At 54.6% G+C, this 18056-nt stretch overlaps 1 protein-coding gene across 10 annotated transcripts in view; it reads left to right on the top strand.

The window, feature by feature from the left end:
* Positions 1 to 18056, top strand: part of DAB2IP (DAB2 interacting protein) — a 191437-nt gene that overhangs the window by 101198 nt on the left and 72183 nt on the right. For 9 of the 10 annotated variants that reach the window (XM_045791026.2, XM_045791023.2, XM_045791029.2 and 6 more), the window contains one exon: positions 1964 to 2109. The exons of the other annotated variant lie outside the window; for it this stretch is intronic. In XM_045791026.2, coding sequence (XP_045646982.2) covers positions 1964 to 2109 — 146 coding nt within the window. The remainder of the gene's footprint in view (positions 1 to 1963; positions 2110 to 18056) is intronic. 10 annotated transcript variants of the gene reach the window in all.

Genomic DNA, 18056 nt, shown 5'->3' with positions numbered 1-18056 from the left:
CAGATTTCTGCCTTCGTGCCGAGTCTCCTCCCAGACACCCTGCTGTTCCTTGGCCTGCCACCATTGGTGGTCCCTCTCCATTAAGGGATTGCTCTCCGGAGGAGGGTCCCTCCTGTGGTCCCAAACACCTAAGAGGTATTTGCTCAACTACAGCTAATTACAGTAGCTTGGGTGACACCGAGTTGCCGAGCGAGAGGCATTTGGACCCTGCTGCCTGGGAAGGCCTGGATGAGGTGGTGTTTCACGTAGGCCCTAGAGGATGCGCAGAGTTCTGGCAGGTGACCACAGGGATAGATCTCCTATGGATATGAGACCGAGGGAGAGGAAAGTGTAAGGGGGGAAAGATAGGAAAAGGAGAAGCCTGCGGAGGGTGGGCAGAAGGGGGGGGTCCTGTGGAAAAAGGCCTGGAAACTGAGTCCTTGGGCAAGTCATCTTACCTCTCTGAGCAAGGTTTCTTCATTTGCAGAAAGGGGTAGTGTTTCTCGGTCATTTTCTTGTTTGTGTTGGTGACATGAGATGATAGGTACAGCTAACAGTTCACCGCGTTATGACGAGGCTGCTGGGGCCATAGAGACGGACAGATCCAGCACCGGGCTTGGTCTATAGCAAATGTCCACCTCTAGATTCTTTACTGTATGACGGATGAAATGTGGTAATCACCTTGTGTACCATGGTCATTTCAAAATGAGTTACTATCCCGCTCGCTTCTTCCTTATAACACCTGGAATTGAGGCTGGGGTGGGGCGTGAGACCCCAGAACTCCTTGCAGTTCCTCCCCCAAGGAACACTTGCCTCCCACGAGTTTTCCTCCTCCTCCAGCCTTCTATAGTTGCAAGTCCTGGACACCCCAGGCTGCGGCCCCTTGAGCCCCTAAATCTTCCCTCACCTATAAAGGGAGCACTGGTTCAACCTGCCTGCTGTCTCTTCCCTGCCTCTTCCATGGACCAGGAGCTCCTGGGGTTCGGGGTGGGGTTAAGCTCTGTCCTGTGAGTGCAGCCTGGTAGATGGGACAAACGAAATGGCCTGAATGGGGGCCCTGGCTGAGGTTTGCTGTAGTCCTCCTGGGAGCGGCCTCTACCCACCATGGGTATGAATGCGGCCCTGCAGCAGCCTGTCAAGTGAAGGCCCAGTCTTCTGTCTCAGACGTGGCTGCAAATCTTGAAGCAGGCGCTAGGGATACTTAGCAACCCCTCAGCCTCTGCCCCGTGCCTGAGCTAGGTGCTAGGGACCCTGCCCCTGAGGCGGTTGGCCCTGCTGAAGTATCAAGGTTCCAGGCAAGGGGCTTCACCCTGAGGGTCTGTGACCGTCGCCTGCTGAAGGAATGGCACCCAGGCTAGGGGACCAGGTGGCCAGGGTACTACCAGCGGCTGGCCCCAGAGGACGGACCACACGCCTTCTCTCAGAGACTTAGCTTCCCTCATCCATACGACCTGGGGCTGGGAACCGCGACCTCGTGAGGGGAGGGCCGCACAGTGTCAAGCCGGGACCGGGTGCGTGGCGTGGATTCCTCTAGGTGGGTGGGGGCGTGCCCTCGTGGATGGAAGAGGTGAGGGGCCCACTGCGGCCCCCGGGGGTTCCCGCCCCTTCGCAGCCCCGCCCCCTCGCCCCCCCGCCCCGGCCCCTCGCCCCCCGCCCCCGCGCCCGGGGGGCTCGGGCGGTCTCGGCCGCTGCCGGCGCGGCTCGGCTCGGCGTCGCCATGGCAACAGCGGCTTAGGGGGCGGGGGCGACGTGGCGGGCTGGGCCGGGCGGCGGGCGGCGCGGGGTGGGCTGGGCCGCGCTGCGCGGGCCGGGCCGTCGGCGCTCGGTCGGCGGGCGGGCGGCGAGCAGCTGGGGCCGAGCCCGAGCCCGCGCCCGCCCTCGGCCGCGCGGCCGCCCGAGCCAGGGCGCGGGTCCCGCGCGGGTCCCGGGCCCGCCGCCGCGCTAACCCCGCCTCCCCTTCCCCCTCTTGTCGCCCCGCGCGCAGGGCTTCCTCAGCCGCCGCCTCAAGGGCTCCATCAAGCGCACCAAGAGCCAGCCCAAGCTGGACCGCAACCACAGCTTCCGCCACATCCTGCCGGGGTTCCGGAGCGCCGCCGCCGCCACCGCCGCCGCCGCCGCGGACAATGAGAGGTGAGCCCGCCGCCGCCAGCGCCCGGCCCGGCCTCCGCGCGCCGCCGCCCCGGGATGCGCCCCAGAGGGCGCGGGGACAAAGCGAGAGCCGGGGCTGGGGCGCGCTGGAAGCGGGAGGGCACCTCACGCCGCCCTCCGGCAACTTGTGGGGCCACCTCGGAAGGGGGGCCCGGCGGGAGGATCTTTCTCTCTCCACGCGGGGTGAGGAGGGGGTGCCCGCGGCCCGGGGCGAGGCCGGGCGGGAAGTGCCCTAGCCGAGAAGTCCTGCCTCGCCTCGCCTCTCCTCGCCGAGGTGGGCATTGTTTCCCGGGCGGTGCAGTGCCCGGGGCTGGGGACCGAAGTGGCGCCTCCACCCCCAGGACCCATCCGCCTGCCTCTGGAGCGCCCGGGTGTCCGATACAAAAGGCATTTTCTATGGGTTTTGCGGAGACCCAGTGGTGAGGAAAAGGGTGAACATCTGGAGGGGAGGAGCAGGGGGCTGGGCCGCTTAGGGGGCACATCTGCTCTAAGTAGGGCGCGTGCTCCTCTGGGGGCTGGGGTGAGCTGAGGGGGCAGTACTGGGGGCTCTGAGCTCAGGGGCATTGCCTGAGGCTAGGGAAGAAGGGCCTCATCCCCTCCAGCCTGGGCAGCTGCTTCCCTCCCTCACCTCTCCACTCCCAGGGGTGTCTCCTGTTCCCTGTTTCCTTTTCCTGGGCAAGCCGGGAGCAGGTGTGGAAATTCCGGGGGGAGGTGGCTTGTGGGGCAGAGGAGGAGAGGGAGGAGGTGGTTCAGCCTGCTCCCAGTCACCAGCAACAGAGCAGGCTTCAGCTCGCAAGGGCAAGCCATCCTGTCCGTGTGCGGGGGCACTGGGCGGATACAGTCTCTGGCGCTGGGGTCCCCCCTCCTTGAGCCGTACCAGCCATGGCACCTTTCCAGTTGGGCATGGGCACGGTCATAGATTCCGATGCCAGTTAGAACGTGTCCCTGCTCAGCTAGTGGAGGTGAAAGAACAGGCAGGCACTAAGGAGCCTCTTAAGCATTCAGCCCCGACATCTCAGGCCCCTGGCATCTGCCTTCATAGGGCTGTGCCCCTGTGTATGATTGGCAAGTTGGCACTCCCTGTAGGGGAGGAACAGGTAGAATAAAAATGCCTCTCTCCTCCCCATTGGTTCCAGCAGGCAGAGGAGTGCAAGTTATAGCCCAACTCCTGCCCAGGGTTGAGTGGCTGTTTAACTGACCCCTAGCATCTTCCTGGATAGCACCCCTCCCATCCCTGGGGAGAATTACTAGACCTTTAATTTCCATCAGCCCAGAACTGCTCTCTCCAGTGCGTCCCCACCGCTGCCTGCAGCTGGTTTCCTGCCCCAGCTGACAAGCCCAGCCTGAGGCAGGACCCTCAGCCTTTCTCTGATGGCCGTGGTGCCCCAGGGGACCAGGCGTGCCCTGGCAGGAGGATGCAGCCAGGCCAGAGCTCAGCGCTGGGTGCAGCCACTGCGTCTTTGAAAATCTCGCTTCCCATCTTTGTTATTGTCTGGGCGGCAGGCCACCCGGTTTGCTGCTTTCCTCCCTCCGCCCGGCCCCTGCCTCCGGCTTTCTCCCCCAGGAACATGCCCTTCTCTGCGCTTTCCTTGGCGGGGGTCAGGACCCTCTGCACCCGCATGCGGGGGCTTGTGTACGTACCCCGTTTCGTGTGCATGTGTCGGGTGTCCGGGGAGCAGGAGAGACAGCAGGCGGTCCAGCCTCTGAGTGTGTCTGCCCTCCCGGGAGCAGACAGCATGCATGCCATGTTTACCTCCCTCCAGCGGGAAGCCTGCACCAAGAAGCCGGCAAGTGCTGGCTGGCAACCCGGCCTCCTGGCTGGAGGTCGGGGCATGGCCCAGATGACCTCGAGCAGGTCCTGCCCAGCTTGGTCTCAGGTCAGGTCGGCTTTGCCACATGCCTGAGGGGCGAGGGGTGGGGGTGGAGGTTTGGGAGTGAAACTATAAGCCCATTTCTAGAATCAGTGTTAACAGTAGCAGTTGGAGCAGAATGTCACTGGCAGTGGTGTGGAATTGTCTTATTAATTTTCTGTAAACAAAATCTGGCTTGGTGGCTTCTCTGGCACAGGAAGGGAGCCCAGATTTTTCACGGACAGGCAGAGAGACTGAGTTTGAAATCTCTGGACCCAGCCTTGGAGCTGAAATAGGCTTTGTCAGGAGACTGGGCTCTCCTGCTTTACTGCTTTGCTTTGAAATAATAGATTTATCAGCTGCTTCGGGGATGGATGGGCAGATATTTCTCTTGGGTAGATACTTCTCTGGGGCAGTCCCTGGAGTCGTCCTGTGTGGAGTTGACTGAGTAAAACCAACTGTGGTGGAACCCCCTCCTCCCCAAACGCTCATGGTCAAACCTGGGTGAGTGGAGAGGAGCCTCCCTTTACTCCGACGTGGTGTGGTTGTTGAAGGCTGGGAGGACAGAATGGGCTGCCTTTGGCTTGGCTTAGCAATGAGGAGGGGGTTGGATCTTGCTTCCATGGAACCCCTACTGGGCTGCCCTGTTTCTGGCCCGGGAGGGGTAAGTGCAGCTTCAGTGAGGGGATAGGCATGGGAAGGAGGGCGGAAGCTTTTAGGGTAGTAAGTGTGAGCCCTGGTCCCTGTGGCTTCCCCCTGTCAGTAAAGAGCATGGGGCGCTCTGGGGCAGCCACTTGGGTTCAGACTTTGGATAACGCTGTCTGCTTTAGGGCCGCTGAAGCGGCTTTGTTGCATGCTGTCTGCTGTGCTCTGCGGACTGCTGTGTTGTGGAGATTATTTTTTGCGCTGGAATTCTCTCATCTGGAGGCTGGAAACCAGTTGGTTCTGTGCTGGGATCTTTGGGCTCCCTGGGGAAGGAGTCTGGCCCAGGTGTGGGGCCGCTGAGCCCTGCTGGTTGGGGGAGAGGACCGATGTCTGGTTGTGAGGCTGGGGTCAGGCCAGCCAGGGCTTGGTGGGCACAGCTGGGCTCTGGGGGTCTTGAGGGCCACAGGACAGGTTTGAGCCTTTGTAGTTATTCTCCTGGAATGCCTTAGGGAAGGTTTCCAGCTGGTGTCCAAAATCCCAGGCCCCCTTAGACACTCATTTCTTCTTTGGAGGTTTTGGAAGTAAGCACCAAGGACAGGTAATCATGTCTCCTGGATAAGGGAAATGAATGCTGCTCAGGGATTTTCCAGGTGAAAGGTGTGCTGGCAGAAGCATTTTTGTTTTGCAGGCTGGAAATGCTGCTGCTTCATTTACAAGGCTGTCTTAATGTTGGTAAAAGCCGTCTAGGATGTGGTGGTTCTGTCTTCCCAGAAGATAAGTTCCAAGTGACTCATTTATTAATGTTCCTGAGAAGCTAGGAGGGTCAGCTGGCGATTTTACACTTCCTCGGTGCTACCATTTCTGGGTGATTCTGGCCCCCCGCGGGTGCTGAGAGTGTGCCCCCTCTGGCTCTCAGCCTGTCCCCCAGCCCCTGGAGTTACTCCGAAGTGATTGTACCCCCCTTCCCATTCTTCCCAGTTGGCCTGGTGCAGAGCTGATCCTGTAAACGTGGGCAAGCCAGGTGCAGGCATGCAGGGCTGCTGTGTGCGGAGTTAGAGATTGATGACCCCTTCTCAGGAGTACGTGTGTTGCCTGGAGTTCCCACACCTGAAAGTTACTAATGGTGGGATTCCAGGCAGAGTAAAGCTAGGGAGGGAGATACTTGGAAGTGGGGGTGGGGGCCTTCAAGAACCCTTAGCTGGCCCTGAGTAGGCAGGAATCAGTTCAGCCCCTTTGGGTGAGGCAGTCCCTGGGGAGGGGAGGGGAAGCTTAATGGGAAACGGAAAATAGAAGGTGGGATCCGTTTTCCTGCTCTAGTTGTTGACAGGAGGTGCAGGAGAAGCTGAGCATCAGGGCTTGGCCTTTCTTCCCTTTCTCCCTCCCCTGCCATAGACAGGGAGTGCCTGGGCCTCTGCCTTCCTTGGGTGACGTCGAGATGATTGTGCAATTTAGACAGTCTCTGGGAATAATGGGAAGTGTGTGATGAAGCCGGGCATTCTTGGGGCAAGTCGCATAACCTTCTGAGCCTCAGTTTGCACATCTGCAAAATGGGCCTTATGATGATAATGTCATTGGAAACATTAATGTTAATATATTCAGCATGTGTTTAATAGAAAGTGTCCCGTTCAGTGCTGTTTCCTAGGCAACTAGCACTAGGTCTTGCACATTTCTTAAATGTTTCTAAAATGTTATTAAATAAATAATAACACGTGAAAGAGGTTAGATTAGCATGTTGTAGATTTTCAGTGAGAGTTACCATCCGTGGGAAAAAGTCACTTCATTTTGATAAAGCTCCGTTTTCTCATCTACAATGTGGGACTAATATCAGGCAATCACGCTGTGTTCTTCTGAGGTTCAAGAGAGATGCTGGATGTTGCTGTCCCTGGAAAGGTGAAAAGGGTTGTACAGAGAATCGTTATTACCTTGAATACGGGAAATAGCTGGGCAGAGTGACTCTTGTTCCTGTCAACATCGGGGGGTGGGGGGAAGAGGGACAGACTTCTCCTATGTATATTTTAAAAGTCCATTGTTCCATCTATGTTTGGGCCATACTTGTTTTTAATCATTTAAATGTTTAGGTTATGTCTAGTTTTTTTTAATTAAAAATGATGCTGGTATTTAAATACTTGAATATTTATCATTGTTCACATCTCTGTTTCCATAGGATAGAGTCTTAGAAATGGAATTACTACGTCAAAGAATATAAACAGTTTCAGGTTTTTGATAAAAATGCCCCCTACTAAAAAGCCTGTAGTAATTTATACTCCCCCAATGATTTTTGAGACTGCTCACCTGTTTCCTCACACCCTTAAAAACACTGGGAGTCATTAAAACGATCTTTGTCATTCAGATAGGCAGAAAAGTGGCATTTCTTTGTTATTTGCATTTCATTGCTTGTTAGGGATTGAATATTATTTTCTGGAGTTTAATGGCCAGTAGTGCTGCTTCTTTTGAGTCTTGTCTAATCCTGTCCTTTGCCTTTTGAACGTTCTTAGACAAGCCCCTTGCAGGATTCTTAGTTGCCCTGTGTGGCCTCCCTCAGCTCTGAGAGGACCCATGTAGGTGGATCTTTGTTAAATGGGCTCCTGCCTTCCAAGAGGTATGGCAGGGAATTCATTAATTACCTGCAAGGAAGGCTCATCCAGCTCTCCTCTCCCTTCTCCTCCCCTCCCCTCCACGAGAGAACCAGGTTTAATTCTTAATCCGATAATTATCATAAGGAAGCCTGGCATTTACACAGCACTTTGAGAGGTCTTCTGCCCTGCGAGGTAGGTAGGCAATGAAAGGGCTTTTAGATTCACGGAAACTGAGGCATGTAGTCAAAGGCACAGAGGTGGGACTATCGCAGAAGCCAGGCCTGGTGACCAGGTCCCGACCCATCTGCAACACTGTACTTGGAGTCCAGCGGGCACTTGTGGGGAGCAGGGCTGACCAAGGTCCTGCACATAAGCACATGATTCTGAGCCTCATCTCCAGAGAGGGAGGGGAAAGCCACAGAACACGACCTGGACGTAGGGAAGAACCAATTTATTTTTTGCTTTCTCATTTTTATCGCCCTCCTTTTAGATCTGTGGCTCCCTCGTGTATCTTCCAGAGATCCGAGCTGGGCAGTATTTTTAGGAACGGTGGAAATTAGCTAGTGGGAATGCGATCATCCCCAGGCTGGGGTTTCAAAGGCTGGAACAGGCTCGTAAGCATGTATACATCTTTCTTTGCACAAGCTCGTAAGCATGTATACATCTGTGCATGCATGTTTTTGTATGTCTTGCAAGTATGTACCTGCCCTCATGAAAGCGTGTGTGCATTGTATGTAAATGTCCTTGTACACGTCTGTGCAGTTGAAATGACTAATCACATGTAAAGCATTTGGAACAGTGCCTGGCTCTTCATATTGGGTTGAGCCATATGAAGTGGCTGTTGTTGTAGGTCGAACATAGACATATGGTTCATCTAATAAGTGCTCACTAAGTGTTGACTGCTATCGCTATTGTCTTCTTGTGTGTACATGTCTACCGCTGTGTGTGTGCGCGTGTGTGTTTGCGTACACTGGGTCCTGCCGTGTGTATAGTGTGTTCTGTGTTTGAGCTCTCACATGTGCACATCTGCGTGCAGTTTCAGTCTGGGTGTGTGGCCATTGCGCTGGCCAGTTTTGTGAACAAACTGCCCACCTGCTTGGGGAGAACCTCAGGGCTCGGCATATACCTGGCCATCAGGACAGCTGCCTTCTTAATCCCCTTGTGCCTTTAGGTGCCATCAGAGCCCATGCCTGGGGTGCCATGGGGCCTGTTGCATTGTCCACATGTAATCTGCCTATTTCCAGGCCCTTATGTCTGAGGATATGCAAATTGACTCTTTAATGGAATTCCTTTGCAAAATATTACTTGAACCAGAAAGTTAATTACCAGGCTTTAATTAATGGCTATTTTAGAAGGCCACAGAAGAGAGCTGGAGATCATAGGGGGACCAAAAAGGCAAGAAGGAAAACATTCAGTGCCCCTGGCTGGCTTGGTGACTCTGTCCCAGGTGGCAAGGCGCTTAGCTCTTTCCCTACTCTGACCTGCCAGCACACTGCCCTGTGGTGACTGGCTGTGGGTGAGTGAAAGACAGCCCCCTTGTATGAAGATACTCTGGTCTTCTGGCCATCAGTCCATCCATCTGTGAGGAATGGCCTGGGCCTCATTCCCAGCCTGGGGGGGGGGTACGAGTAGCTCTGGATAGCTGTGGAGGACCACCCCAAGTCCCAGGCCTCTGAAACCCCTGAGCAGCCAGGTAACATTGCCCAGGCCTGAGCTGTGGGAGGGACAGTCACTGGCCACTCTGCCTTGAAGAGTAACCCCTTCCCTACTTCTCCAGAGCCTTTGGGCTGCTTCCTGAAGACCCCCAGCCCCATCCCTTCCAAGAGCCTAAGAACCTGAGGCAGCTTCCTGCAGGGCCAGATCTCCACCAGGGGCCAGCGCCCTCGTCTCTGTGTTCTCTCTCTGCTCTGGTGAAGTCACCTGTGACCCAGCCTGCCCACCTACCTCAAAGGACCAGCTGAAGACTCGGGGGATTATTGTGATGGAAATGATGTGGGGGTCCCCCCTCCTAGCTGGAGTGCCAGGAAGGGTGGTCTGTGTTACCATCCCCTCCTAAGATAGAGGGAATCTCTGTTCTTTGTGGGCATGTGTGGGCGGGAGCTTGTGGGTGGACGCACAGTGTCTCGCACATAGCACGGCTGCCTGCCATGTCGTGTCTGTAGCTCACACCACATGCCACACCTGGGCGTGTACACAGAAGAACCTTCCCTGGCATTTGGAAGGCAAACCTTGTGGAAGCCACCACTTGTGCACCAGAGGTCCCCTCTGAGCCAGGTGGGTGGTGGGATGAGGACTGGGGAAAGAGGGAAATGGGCTCCCCAGCTGCAAGGTCCCTGGCAGCTTGCCTGGGAGTATCCTGGGCATTCTTGGGGGAGGGTAGGAAGGAACCCCAAGGCTAGAGGTCAAGCCTCATCCTGGGGGCATGCCAAGAATAGGTCTTCCCCTCCTACCCCCAGTTGCACCCGCTCAGGAAGCCTGAATGCTCGCTCTTGGGGTTGTCACCTCAAAGACCTTAGCTGATGGTGGCGGCATGGGGGTGGGCTGGTTGGAAGTTCTAACAGAGCACTTTGTGCCCGGCACAGAGGAAGTGCTCTGGGTTTGCCCAGTGAGTAACTGCGTGAGCTTCAGTTTTCTAAGAGGGGCGGGGCTGGAGGACAGCCCCAAAGCTCTACTCCATAAAGGTTCTCCCAAAGGCAGCCTGAGCAGGGCTTTGCCACCTCCAGCCTCCTGCTGCCCCTTGTACCTTGTCTGCCACAGACCAAGCTAGAGCAGTCAGAGTGCACGAGTTATGGGTACTTGGCTCCTGGGCCTGGCTCCACTGCTAACTCCGTGTGATCAACCTCAGAAAAGCCACTGGAGCTCTCAGTCTGTCCTCCCATCCCTCCAGTGGGGCTAGTGGGGTAGGAATTGGCCCAGATAGAAGGTGGGCTTCACATTTCTCTGCATCAGATGCTTTGTGGGGTGAGTTACTCCTTGTCAGATGGTTTCCCCCAACTCCCTTTTCTGGTGGGCAGCCCCTTTGGGGGAGCTGAAGAGCCCTTCTCTGGTCCCCTCTTCCAGCTGGCTCTGGCCACCTCCCCGTTAACCCTGCACCTGTCACCTGCCTGTTGGCCTGACCCTTCTCACACCCTCAGGGCCCTTGTTTGCAGTCCCGGCCTACTTGTAAATGAGTACATTGGGCAAAGATATAGATGCCTTCCCAGCCCCGCAAGCCCTAATTTGATGTGACGTTGTCGTGGGGAGTTTTCATAGTGAGGGCAGTGAATTAGTGCAGTGTCTGTCTGTGCCCACTGACTAAGGGGAAGTTAATTTCATGCCCTGTCTTTTTGACATTTGTAATCAAAGCTTTGTATTGCAGCTGCAGACTGTTAGCACGTGAAGGATGTAGGAACCTCAGTTATTGTTTCTGGCTAGGGAAGAGATTGATTAATAGATTGTTCTCAGTCCCACTCCCTACTCCTTACTCCACTTCTTGTCTTCTTCCTCCTTTTCCAACTTCCCCACATTTCATCAGGAAACTGGGCCCCAGAATTGGCTCTGATTGAAGCCCCACTCGTGCCTTACAAGCCGAGGGCCTGGCTCCTGAGGAGGACAGATGAGCCCACCCCAGGGAGGACCTGTATGATGAAGAGGAATTGCCTGGGACCCCTGATAAAATGCAGATTCTTGGGCCCTTGCCCAGACCTTCCAGAATTAGATTCTGGTGGAGTGATCATGTTTCCCAGAGTTTGACAACCACTGCCCAAAGTTTGTTTCTTTTGCACAGGGACAGGAATTGTGCTCCAGCAGTGTGCCAACAAAGGCCTAGGCACTGCCTGTGCTGTATTCTTATTGATTTCTCAGAGTAAGAGGGTTTTTTTGTTTCCCATTTCTTAGATGTAGAAACCTAAACTCCAAGAGTAGAGCATAACTAGCCCAGAGTCACACATTGGGGGACCTTCTGCCCTGACAATCCATTCCCTGATTGATGCCTAAGATCCCTCCACTATCATGCCATGCCCCCCTTTTTTAAGCTTAGTGACATTGAAATGAACCTTCTCCTTCTAGAGAAGTGCCCGTAGCTCCCTCTTGTGCTTGTACAGGGCTCCCCTCTAAAAAGCTCTCACATCAGTGCCCCTGGTTTTCCAGGGATGCCTGGAGCAGTTAGGGCACATAGGCCTGTGGTCTGCATTTTATGGGTGGGGCAGGTGAGGCTCAGAGAGGTGAAGTGGCAGAGCTGGAGTTGGAATGTATCTTCTAACTCCAGGCCCAGTGCTCGGCCTACCCATGCCACCAAGGCCCATTTGTCTTGCCAGCTCTCCAGTTACAGGTGGGGAAACAGAGGTTCACAGAGGTGTAGTCACTTACCAGGATCAAGCAGGTGGCAGTCCTGCAATTCAAGCCCAAGACCATTGAGTCAAAGCCCACAGAACAGGACTAGCCAACATTTCAGGGCTGGACCAGGTACCTTTGGTCCCCACCTGGGAGCGGAGGTCTTTGAGCACAGCCTGGAGGGTCTCTGCTCAGAGATACAGTGGCTGTGTATGCAGAGGCCAGGCCTGGTGGGGTGGGCTGCAGTCCTCACTGAGGAGGCCTGGGTCCCACTGGAAGTTGTGGGAGAAGGATGGAGGGGCAGGGGGAGTCTGGGCCTGGGGGCATGGAGCTGGAATTTGAACCCAGGACTGCCCGTAAAGCCCCGTGCTCTGAGCCACCAGTAGCTGAGGAGGTCAGTAGTATGTGCGCTTAAGGCAGTCACCCAGAGTAGGTCCAGGGCCCAGCTCCACCCACTGCTTCTCTCTGAGCCTCACGTTCCCCATCTCAACAACGCAAAACCAAAAACTAATGTCTCAGTGCTCAGGATTCTAGGATTCCTGGAAGGAAAGCAGCTAGTACAGGGTGGTGTGTCGTCTTTCCCGGGCTTTGCTGCACTGCCTTAAGGTCTTGAGGCCCCCAGAGGGGTCGTGGAACAGAGCCATGGAAGTCAGGTGGGACGAGGTGCCTTTCTTTTTTGCGTCCTTCATGGCAAGCTTCTCTTGGTGCTGTGCTGCCCCGAGTGGCCACTCGGGAGGGGCCAGGGCTGATATTCTCTCATTCTGTCCTTACAGCAGCTCTGTGAAGGATAGGTGCTATTACTAGCCTCATTTTGCGGAGAAGAAAATTGAGGCTCAGAGAGACTGAGCAGCTTGCCAAGGCCCTGTGGCTCCTAAGTGGCAGAACTGGGATTCAGACCCAGGTCGTCTGGCTTTATGATATGAAGTCCTGCCGGCGGTCACTGTTCTGCATGGTCTCTGTTCATATGCTCGTTTTACAGACTGCATGCCCAGTCGATAATGTCATCATTCAACTACCTGCCATTTACGAAGTGTCTTGCCTCGTGCCAGGCATTGCGTGTTGTGTCTGCGTCATCTCTAATCCTCCCGACTACCCTCGTTTTACCCTCCCCCATCTTATGGGCGAAGAAACTGGCCTCCGAGGGGTAAAATCACTTATCGGGGATTACCCTCATGATGGATTTAGAATCTAGGTCTCTTCAGACTCAAAGCCCGGGCCCTTTCTAGTGCAACAGCTGACACATTGGGCACACTCCCCTCACACCAGTCCATGTGCTGCACGCTCTTGTCATCCCACGTTTACGACCGGGGAACAGAAGTCGCACAGCAAGAACGGCAGAGCTGGGATTTGAACCCAGGTAGTCTGGCTCCCAAGTTTGTGCTCTTAACTGCTGCCCACTGTCGCCCTTCTCCCTGTTCTATAGATAAGGAAACGCAGGCTCTGTCAGGTAAAAGCCACTTGCCCTGCGTCAGACAGCACGTGCGAAGCCTCTGCCCAGTGGGATTTGCACCTAGATCTTTCTGGAGTGGTTTACTGTCTTTCTGCTGAGAGAACACGAGAGCTGTCCGTAGGGGCTCCCGGAGGCTGTTATGGGTGCTCAGGTCCTGAGGCCGTGGTGGCATGGAGGCAGGCCTTCCTCCTGGCCTCATTGTTGGGGGGGGGGGGCGTTCTCCAGGGTGTGAGGGTGGGGCCTGCTCAGTGACTCTTCCCTGCATTTGTACTTAATCAGTGATTATACGCATCTAGTTCCGTGGGCCCCTCAGGGTTCTGGGCTCCCATATTTCTTTTTCTCTTGGCAGAGCCGATGAGCTGTGGCTGCATTTAGATCTATTGATTTGTAATGCTGGGTGAGATCGGGCAGGTGGAAGAGGCCATGGGCTGGCTAACTGGCCTTGTGCAGCACCTCCCTTTCTTCCTAGAGGTGACTTTCATCATTGCCCAGGTGGGCGGAGGGAAAGCAGAGTGGTGATGGCAGGCAGGGACTCCCCAGACCCGCCTTTGTTGTGGACCTCTGGGGAGATGGGGGAGTCTGGTGCCCACGGGGCTGCTGATCTTGGCTGGGGCTGCACTCCTGACTGATGAGGTCTGGGAGGCCGTTGCGGACCCATACCTGCGATGGTGCTGTGCCGGGCCTGGGAGGGAGCTGGAAGTAGGTGTGGGGCAGTGGCAGGACAGGGTTGGGTGTTCTGCCGGTGGCCCCATGCCAGCTGCCTGAGGTGGTCTTATCCAGTTGCCCTGGGATGTGAAGTCCACGCTTTTTTTTTTTTTAAAGATTTTTTTATTTATTCGACAGAGATAGAGACAGCCAGCGAGAGAGGGAACACAAGCAGGGGGAGTGGGAGAGGAAGAAGCAGGCTCATAGCTGAGGAGCCTGATGTGGGGCTTGATCCCATGACGCCGGGATCACGCCCTGAGCCGAAGGCAGACGCTTAACCGCTGTGCCACGCAGGCGCCCCGAAGTCCACACTTTTGATGGCTGTTTATAAGAACGGTGAAAACCCACTCTAAGGGATTTCAGAGTCCAGGGATAATGGAGCTGGCAGGGGACTTAGTGAACAGTCTGGCCAGAGTTTCTCAGACTGGGTTCCTGAGGTTCCCGGAGGTGAGGCTAGGTATTCTCTTCCGCAGGGGTTGTGGGCATCCTCGCTCTAGGGGCCTCATTCTTGGATCCAGGACATCGAAGGCCCTGGGAGGTCCTGAAGTAAAGAAACCAGTTTCATCTTGATTAATCCAGGGCTTCCTGTCCCCGCCCCCCACTCGAGAAGCTTCTGTGGAGCAGCAGGGTTCGCCAAACATTCTTGAGTAAACACTAATTTGAGATGTTACCTCTCCTTAGAAGCATGCTTTTAAGAGGGATCTTTGGAAGTATTCCACGCCTTTAGGACCTACAGGAGTAAGCTTTGAATGATGGCATTGCTAGCCCAGCAGGTGGTGTGGGGTATGTTGCTTTGGAAAAAGGCATCCCCAGGTCTTCAAAATCATTCCTTGGAGCAGCTACCAGTTCTCCTGTGTATGGGATTGGTCTGGTTCTGGTCAGAGTTTTCTGTGGGCCTGGGGCGGGGGGGATTTATTTTCCCTTTTGCAGGCTAGATGGCTCCCTTCAGCTTGGGCTCTGGGCGTCCCCATCCCCCTCTGGACTCCTGCAGAAGGCAGCAGCCGGGCAGAGGCTGCCCACTGATTTGCATAATTGCACCGTTCCTTGAATAATTAATAAAGCTCTGTCCTTGCTGGGAGCAAAGACTGCACCATTATGGATGGGTTTGCCATGGATGGGTTTGCCGGAGCTCTTCCAGAGAGCCCATGGTTCCCGGACTCCTTGGCTTTTCCTGGCATGGAGTCTCCCCAGAGAGAGGAGAGGGCACTGGGTTATGTGTGTGTGTGTGGGGGGTGTCTATGTGATGCCCGTAGCATCATAATGGGCGGGGCTGGTAATACATCTGCTGCTTTCTTCCAGGACCCACAAATGGGGTCTGGAGTGCACAAACCATTTGGGATTCTTTATTCGCCGGCTTTCTGTGGTCCCACAAACTAACTCTTCTTTGAAGTATGATCAACTATTGTAGAGACTTAGCTCCCTTTTCCAGTAGCCTGCAGGAACCACTGTTGACTCAGAGGGTAAAGGCAGTGGTGGGGAGTTTGCAGGCAGGAGCAGGGGATGAGGGGGCATTTCTGCTCGAGGCTTTTCTTCTTTTTCAGTCCCTCCAAGTTTCTGGGTTTCTTGAGGTCAGGAGTGGCTTGAGAGTGACTTGTATCTGAGGTTTCTAAGTCCCTTTTTTATGTTGTTTCATGGAAGTGAATTTTCCCTCTGTAGTTGTGGGCTTGCCTCGCTGCCATGCTAGAAAGGGAGGTTGAGGGCTGGGTCTGCTCCTGACCTGTTGACATTAGGGAAGCCCCTGTAGTCTCTCCAAGCCAGGGGTGTCCTTAAAAGGCCTTGGTCTCTTCCCTGCCTCCTCTCATCGTTGTCTAAAGCTTCTGTAGGAGTGTTTCTCAAACTGATTTGCACAGAACACCACATTCTTGTAGCTGTTAATGAGTGCTTGACCAATCATTAAGAGATGAGGGGATTCCATAGTTCAGACAGGTCAGAGAGCCATCCAGTGAACCAAAGCAAGGAACTTTCTTCGATGCTTGAGTCCTGGGAGTCTTGAATATGTTAATATGCATCTGGGTGTCCAGGAGGGTCTATAGGATGCTCTGCTTCCCATCCACATGGACTGTTCCAGGTCCTGCTTGCTCATCTCCAGTCGTGCGGAGATGTCCGTGCCACTGCTGGGCAGTGCCAGCTCGTGGACACCTTCCCCTCTGTTGAGCTTCCCTAGCCAACGTGTGTGTGACACTTGATCATTACCATTTGGCCCTCATATCAGCTAGGGAGGTGGCAGGGATTATCCCACTTTACAGATAAGGAAACTGAGACTCAGAGGGTAATTATCTCACCCCGGGGCACAAAGATGGTGGAGGAGTTGGCATTTAAACCTGTGTCTGCTAGCTGGACTTTTAGTTTTTTTCCCTTGGCCATAAAGAAACCATTTGTTCCAAATGAAGGTCAGTATGTTGGCTGGCATTGGTCCTTGGGACGCTGGGGACCTGTTCCTTCCACAGCCCCCATCCCAGCTTGGTTCTGAGTTTCCGGGAGTGGGAAATAGGAGGTAAGCTAAAACTCTGTTTAATAGTATCCCAGCTGCCGGGCCTGCTTTTGGAGCCATATGCAGATATGGGCATAAAACTATTAGATGTCCCACTCATCGAGCCATTCCTGACTCTCTTTTCTTCTGCCCTCTCTTTTTATAGGGTGGGGATGTTCGAAGTGCCCCAGGAGCTAGGTGGGCCCTTGTCTTGTGCTGGTGGTGGTGGTCAGGTGGTGGCAGAGGGCAGGTGAGTCCAGGGGCCGTCTCTTTCTCTAGGTGTTTCTGAGAGCTACTGCCCAGGCCTGGTGGATGACCAGGGGCAGCCTGGGGTGAACCTGTTTACAGCAGCTAGGCTTAGAGGCTGCACTGAGGCTCAGGTGGGACTCTAGGACCTAGACCAACTGTTTTATGTCTCAGGAGTCTCCTTGGGTCACACCGCATAGCCACCGTGTTCCCTCAGAGAGCAAGCCACCACAAGGACACCCTGATGAACTGAATTTTGCTCTGCTGACACACGGATCTAGGTGTCGATCTGGCTTCCTAACCTCCTGTGTGATATGGGCCAAGTCGCTTAATCTCTGAACCTTGATCTCCTCATCTTTAAAATGGGTGTGATAATGGTGCCTGCCTCCTAATGTTCTCAGGTCAAATGGGATCCCATTTTCCACATAATTTTATCATCTCTTGTGTGCACACACACACTCTCACATTTATACACACCATGCTTTTCTTTCTTTCTTTCTTTCTTTCTTTCTTTCTTTCTTTCTTTCTTTCTTTCTTTCTTTCTTTCTTTCTTTCTTTTGAGATTTATTTATTAGAGAGAGGCAGCACGGGCAGGGGGAGGGGCAGAGGGAGAGGGGGTGAGAGAGAGAGAGAGCAGACTCTCCACGGAGTGCGGAGGCTAATACCGGGTTCGATCCCGTGACCCTGAGATCACAACCTGAGCTGAAATCAAGAGTCCGATGCTTAACTGACTGAGCCACGCAGGCGCCCCTGCACATGCCGTGCTTTTGAGCTTTTGTGTGAGACCCCAGTGCCCTGCCAGCAGATGGGGCCTAGCTTTTCCAGGGTCCACCCCATCATGCAGCAGGAGACAGCCCAAGACAGGCATGAAAAGATGTTTGTGTGGACATTTCTCCCACTTAGAAAATCAATATTCTGTGGTCTGCCTAATTGTTCTGTTGCTGCTAAATGAGTCATTATGGAGGGAGAATAGCAAATGCATTGTGAGATTAATGGGAGAAAATAGTTGGCAAATGACTTTGGTTTGCTTCCGAAACTCTGAGAAGGTGTTACTATGAGAAATCTGGAGAGCACGCGAGGCTGAGTGTCAGGAGGCAGCTGTAAGCACTGTGAGGCTCCAGGGGTAGTGGATGGTCCGAGGGGGTCCTTTCAGGGCAGGGCAGCGATTTGAGTGTCCTAGTGGTTGGAGTCAGGAGTTCCTGGGGGATCAAATCTGGAGTCTGTGGTGGGACAGGGAGCTCTGATGGCCTGGCCCCAAGGCAGGGGATACCGTTCAGTGACCCTACATTCTAGGCGGTGCTCCGGGGATGCAGTGGTGAGCACAGCCAGCCCCCCGCCCCTCCCTGGGTGCAGTGAAACTGTCCCACTGGTAGAGGTGTCATTACGGTTGAGGAATGTGTCCAGAGGGCTGGGAAAGCCTAGAACTAGTGGGTTTGATCTGGCTGGGGTGGTGGGGACAGTCTCCCCAGGAAAGGGAGTAGTGAGCTGAGTTCTTAGGGAAGAGCCTTCTAGGCAGAGGGAAGAACTTGTGCAGACCCAGTGGTCTGGGAGCAAGGAGCTAAAACAAGGCTTGCGTGGCCTTAACCCTCATAGCAATCCTAGGAAGTGGATACTTCCTCACTTTACAAGTGGGGAAACTAAGGCTGAAGATGCTTAAGAGACTCGCCATGTAGCCA

The sequence above is a fragment of the Ursus americanus genome, chromosome 18 (genome assembly GCF_024610735.1).
Source record: "Ursus americanus isolate L20-20 chromosome 18, mUrsAme1.1.p, whole genome shotgun sequence".
Classification (NCBI taxonomy): Eukaryota; Metazoa; Chordata; class Mammalia; order Carnivora; family Ursidae; genus Ursus; species Ursus americanus.
This window is presented reverse-complemented; position numbering and strand designations above follow the sequence as displayed.